Here is a 6,000-nt window from a genome sequence, read left to right as displayed (position 1 = left end):
CAAAGGTCCCTGCCCTCAGGAAGCTTAAAGTCAAGTGTAACAAGTAAGATACACACGGGAACCCTCCGTGAGGGGCCAAGATCTCTAGGGGTCTGGTGAGCAGTCCACCCCGACTGCACAAGAGAAGCCGGAAGAAGGGAGACCCTCGGGCTGGAAGGTCAAGAACGGACCCTGGCGGGGCCGGCGCGCTGTGCTCTGGCAGTCAAGTCTGAAGCAGGGACACGTGTGGTGGGAGAGGCAGGCCACTGACAGCCTTGGGTTCTGAGACAGGAGGCTGAGGGATTATGCTGGGGGTTCTGGAGGGCTGCTGGGTATTTCTGAGCAGCAGATGAGGCTGGGAGAGCAACTGTCACTGGCCCGTCCCCCGTCTGTACTGACCAATACAGCAACCGAGAGCTGCTTCCAGGGGGCTGTTCTCATGTGCGGGGAGGACCCAGCCGCTCCCAGGAAAGAGCGTGCTGGACTCAGCTACTCAAGTCCGGGGGAGGGGTGCCCACCGGCTCCTGCTCTGAAGACTGATACGGGCAGGCTCTCCGCTGTGTTGTGGCGTGAGCAAGGGATCGATCTATCCAGCTGTGCCCTCTCAAGCTGTACCCCTGCCCAAACTCACCCCACAGCAAAGGGATCTTGGTGCCAGGTACTGGGGAATTAATTCTGGGAGGAACTGTTTGCCCTCTCAGGTGCTTGCTTCTAAGGGCTACCACGAACACCTAAGAGCCACTGCTGGGTTTCCAAACTTTAGCCATCTGCCCTTGCAATTTTAACTGCTAGCTCGTGTACTATTTTTGCCACTGTACCAACATCTGCTACTACTCTACCACTAATTCTTACCATTAGCACCTGTACTATTAACTTGTTTAAAGAGAAAAACTTAAATTTGCTGTTTGAAAAGGCAAACTGTGTTATTATAGTCAATAGAAAACCAGTAACATAAGCCACAAAGAGGTGACAAGAAATCAACAACAAAACCACACATTACTAACACTGTGCTGCACATGGCTCCCGCTCAGGCTTGGATGAGGCCTGCTCTGCTTGTCACCCAGAAGAGAGCCAGGGGCTTGAGGCCACCTGCACAGGCCCACAGGGGCAGCCCCCAGAGACAGTCCCAAGGGGAGGCAGCATGGATGTGCCCTAAAGACTTGTGTCTAAGATGGGAGGCTGCACCGTTCCATCAGCCAGCTGGATGGGAGTCCAATCTCAGAAGCTGAGCATGTTGTCCTGATGGAGGCAAGGGGCATTTTAGGATGTCTGCAACTGTAGCAGCATGGTAGCATCTGTAGTCTCTAGCAGTGATGAAGTCTAGCTGCTGCTAACCTAGTCCACATCTGCCACTGGAGGAAATGCTAAACTGCAGTTAGAGATTAATGAAAATGAGGATGCAGTTTCTCCCTCTGTGACACATGGACCACACCGAATTCTACCCCAGACCTCTGGATTACAGTGTCAAGGCCCCTATTCCTGCTGACCGGGGCAAGGTGTGGGGACTTTACCATTGCATGTTTCCCTGGTGAGGCCACTCAACGGTTTCTCATTTTACATGCTCTGTTTTAGACACCTCCCACCACAGGTGGTGAGCCCTGCAAGGAGCTGGTGGTCCTGTTCTGCCACCCCATAGCAGAGGTCTCAGACTCCAGACTGGCCAGTGCCTTCCCTGCTGGTGCATGTGAATGTTGAAAGGAGGGTCATTTTAGAACTCTGTGGATGCTGGCCCTGTGCCCTGGGGGAGGCAACAGTAAGTGACTTCAGCCTCCAAGGCTGTATGACATGAAGCTGTGTGAACAAAGGCCAGGAGTCACCCAGGGATCCCGAGTCTGTGCTGGCTGGGGCGGTGAGGGCTTGGAGATCGGCCTCCCAGGGTCTGCTGCCTCCAGGGCCCCACAGAGAATGGGGCTGCACTGGACATGCCAGGTTCCTGGGAATGTCCTCTCCCCTGTCACATCCAAGTCACCTGCCTTGTCTGAGGGCCTCCAGAAAGGAGAAGGAGTTTGAAAATCCAAAGTCCTTTCTCCCCCAAAATATTTTTTATTCTTGCATTATTACATTTGTGTTTCCAATTGTGAATAAAAAATGCTTAGAAAGTGGTTACAAAACAGCGTGAACTGGACAGGAGGAGCAGGCTGGCCCTGAGGGTCCTGTCACTTCTCCGCTTTGACAGCGTGACACGGGGCCTGGCGTCTGGGCAGGGTCAGTCGGGCTTCTCACTCTCAGGATCTGGAAAACAAAACCGCCACAGCCCATTACAGACCAGCCATGGCCCGCCCGGGGGCTCCAAAAAGAGGGTGGATGGGCGAGGTGAGGCCGGGCCAGCCGGGCCCCAGGCACCGTGCAGACAGTGCTGGCCCGGGCATAGCCCGCAGCCTCTACATCCGGCCATCCTCCCACACTGAACAGCCGCCGGGACCCAGACAGCCCCGCAGTACTGTGCGGCCCAGAGGTTCTTGGGAGCCAGCTGTGCTCTGGCACCTGACACGCAGCTGAGGGCTCTGCTGGTTTTGGGATGAGTGTCCCACCTCCCTCCATGCAGGGGCACGAAGCCTGATGCCCCAGCTCTGTGGGGAGGTGGCACAGCAGCCAAGGCAGCCGGCCCAGCGAGCCCAGCAGGAGACACCTTGTGCCTCGGCCTGGTCAGGGTCAGGCCTGCGATTTGCATACAGGAGGAAGAGACACTTCACTTGAGGCCATCGTGGGGCCCGGGAGTGGGCCAGGACCGTGTGCTGCACCTCCACAGGGCAGGTCCTCTCCCCCTGTGCCTTCCAGGAAAGCCAGCGCCCCTCACGTGACCCATGTGACCCCAGCCCCAAGTCCTCCTCTTGAAAAGCCAAGAGTCTGAGAGCCCGACAGGGGAGCCCCCGCCTCCCCCAAACTAGGCCCACCTGGAGCAAAGCAGGTGGCTCCAGGAACCACAGCAAGTTATGAAAACCGAGCTTCCTGGGAGATAGCCCCCACATGGACAGGGGCCGGACATACTGTTTCACTGACAATGAAACCCTTTCTTCCATTGTGGGCAGTGCCCACTGCACTGGCTAGATGACATTCCGGTGCAGAGTGGCCCAGTCAACAGCCGCCTGCTCAGGCTGGGGCCAGCAGAGCCCGGCCGTGCTCGGGGACCAGGCCGCACTCAGCGGGTGCAGTGCTTGGGTCAGGCAGCCCCGCTGGATGCCCTGCTCTCAGTCCCCCATGCCTGGCGCAGCCCAGCCTGTCACTTGACACGCACCCCCTCAGCGCCCCCCTCCAGAGGTGTGGGCGGAGCCGAGCCCAGCACAGGCCTGCTGGGCCTCCCTGCTCCTGCCCTCCCTGCAAGCCCGGCCAGCTTGGCTCTCACATTGGCAGAGGGTAAGAAAAAGATGTTGTTTCACACTGTTTTCGAGCAAAAATGTTTATTTTTCTCCTTCACATGTACAATCTCTTGGGGATCCCGTGCCACTGACGGTCAGGTACGAGGAAAGGCCTAACAGGCAAGAGGGGAAACAGGCGAGAGCAGCTCTATCTCACTCAGGAAACGGGGCAAGGGGCCCGCTACGGAGAACAGAAATCTCTTATGACAGCATCGTGCCCTGGCAGAAGATTCTGCATAATCACCTAGAAAATTCAATTCTAACTGAATTGATGGAATAATATATTTAAACCAAAATAATGTAGCCCGTTCTAGTAGGTACAGAAACTATTCAGTTTACAGCTGGGCAGCCCCAGGCAGCCCATTTCCACGGGAGGTGGAACACACCTGCCAGGGAAGCCATCCTGGGGCCTTCGCCTCCCGCGTGGGGCTGTGCTGTGCGGGGATGAGTCCCATCGAAAGCTCCAGGAGAACGACCCTGCCCCCGGCAGACCAGCCTTAGGGGTGGCCAGGAGAGTGGTCTGCGTGCCAGCCCGGGCAGAGCCACAGGCCTCCATGAAAGTCACGGAACAGGAGGGAAAGCAGGCAGGACAGGACAGTGGCAGGGCCCCCGATGAAGGCGCTGTGCCGTCTCTGCAGGGTGCTGCATTCTCTGCACCCGGCTCGCCCTTATGGGTGCTCGCAACAGCCCGCCAGCTGCAACTGCCTGTTTGCTCACCTCACGCCTGTAGCCAAACGAAGCTGCTGACATTCCTTACTGAGACCAACTACTGCACATATGCCCTGTCCAAGTGTCTGTCTGTCATCGCTCAGTCCCTGAGTGAGCCCTGGGAGACAGTGCTCTACTGAGGACACAGCAGGGCTCACCTAGCATCTGAAGTGCTTCAATATTTAAGGTTGCTAATTCATTTTTTTAAAAGGCATTTACAACAGAACACTAAGATCAAAATTCAGCTTCTGATTTGTAAACCATTCATATTTCTGCAAATTAAAACAGTGAATAAGGGTATCAACGCACAAGCCAATTGTAAATGAAATACACCTTTTCAGATAAACAATTTTTTTAACATCTTTTCGTCAGGGAACGGAAAAGCTGGAATTCAAGGCACTGTGCTTCTGCAGGGTGATGACAAGGTTCTACCCATCAACTCAAGTACAGGAAGTGGGTGTGAAGACCGGGCGTGGACCCTGGGAACCTAAGAGCGAACGGGTCTGAAGCCACAGAGGAAGCCAGTCGCGCTGCCCACATGCTGCCTCCTCTCGGCCGGGCCCTGTGCCCACACAGGCTGGGGAGGGAGTCAGAGGCCAAACCACACGGGGCAGGGCAGAAGGCTACATGATTTGCAGCCGGGGCCCGGGCGTGCTGACTGATGGCGGCCGCAAGAATGCGGGCAGCACTGGCACCCGGGCGGGGCTCCAGCTGCCCTGTGTTTCCGGCTGACCCACCTGGGCTTCCCAGGACTCCCAGGACACTGGGGCTGGGAGCAGGCCTCCGAACTGACCCAGAGGCCACGCACAGGGTGGGGCTGGGAGGCTGGAAAGGGCAGTACCTGGTGTGGGCACGGGCAGGGCCGGGGTGGCTCCAGGAATGACTGTGGAGGACAGAGGGCTGGGCGCTGGGGCCAGACGTGGCATCCCCACTCCTGCTTGAGGTGTGGTCATCTACGAGACACAAAGACAAGAAGAATGTACACTCAGCTGCAATCAGCTGGCCTCCCCTAGTGGCCCCTAAAGTTCCCATGGTTTCTCCACCCTAAGGAGACAGTGGTCCTGGGACCTGCCATGGATGGGCACCTCTAAGGGCTGATACCCAAATGATGGTGCAAGGCAGAAAGCATTGCCCTCCCTCACTTGCTTCCCAAAGCTTCGGCCTGGCCACTGAGGGGCCACACACCTGAGCTGTCCACCAGCCAAAACAGGCCTTGAAGCAGGACCCGAGGGGCCTGGCCCTGAGGGCACACAAGTGGCCCCACACCCCTCCGCCCCGCCAACAGGAAGGCCTTCTGCTTGCCTGGGCGGTGCCATTACGGGAGCTGGCAGCAGCCCAGGAGCTGGGTGGAGCAGGTGCCCGAGCGCATGGGCAGAGCCAGAGTGCAGGGAGGCCATGGCAGGGCAGCCCTCGCTCTCTAGCCAGCGGAGGGGTGGCAACCGTCACAAGACCAGCATGGCCTGACATGGGAACCTGACAAGGCTACTACAAGAAAGATCCCAGACCAACAGCCTTTGAAGGCCCTTGGCGAGATGCTGGCAACTCAAATCCAGCAACTATAAAAAAGATAAGACATCACAACCAAGTGGTGTTTGCCACAGGAAGGCAAGGCTGCCGTCCGCTGGGAACACTACGCTTCCCTCCACAGACGCAGAGAAGGTGCCCGGCCACTTCCACGCCCCTGCAGGGAAAGCTTGTCCAGCAGCGTGGCTGGAAGGGAGCCCTGGCACCTGCAAAGGGCTTCTGCAGAATGGCAGCTAAGCCCATGCTGTGGGTGAAATGACAAGTGCTCCCCCAAGGCTCCTTCTCGCTTTTAGTCAACACCTCGAGGGAAGGAGACAAATAAAAGGCACAGACTGGAAAGAGAAAAGGAAAACTCTCCTTATTTGAGGATGACAAGACTATGCATGGAGAAAACCCACAAGAATGAACAAACCAATTGCTGACAGCAAATGAA

General features: G+C 57.0%; 1 protein-coding gene across 9 annotated transcripts in view; it reads right to left on the bottom strand.

The window, feature by feature from the left end:
- Positions 1-598: 598 nt before the first annotated feature.
- The window catches only part of WNK2 (WNK lysine deficient protein kinase 2), a 126,063-nt gene continuing 120,661 nt past the window's right edge, over positions 599-6,000 (bottom strand). For 6 of the 9 annotated variants that reach the window (XM_076008510.1, XM_076008513.1, XM_076008516.1 and 3 more), the window contains one exon: positions 3,264-4,996. In XM_076008510.1, coding sequence (XP_075864625.1) covers positions 4,667-4,996 — 330 coding nt within the window. In that variant the 3' untranslated portion in view covers positions 3,264-4,666. Of the gene's footprint in view, positions 2,212-3,263; positions 4,997-6,000 lie in introns of those variants that run through there. The other 3 variants (XM_012747149.3, XM_076008514.1, XM_076008515.1) reach the window with 3 other exon arrangements.

The sequence above is a fragment of the Microcebus murinus genome, chromosome 12 (assembly GCF_040939455.1).
Source record: "Microcebus murinus isolate Inina chromosome 12, M.murinus_Inina_mat1.0, whole genome shotgun sequence".
NCBI lineage: Eukaryota > Metazoa > Chordata > Mammalia > Primates > Cheirogaleidae > Microcebus > Microcebus murinus.
The sequence above is the reverse complement of the archived record's forward strand: the minus strand, read 5'-3'. Positions and strand labels throughout refer to the sequence as shown.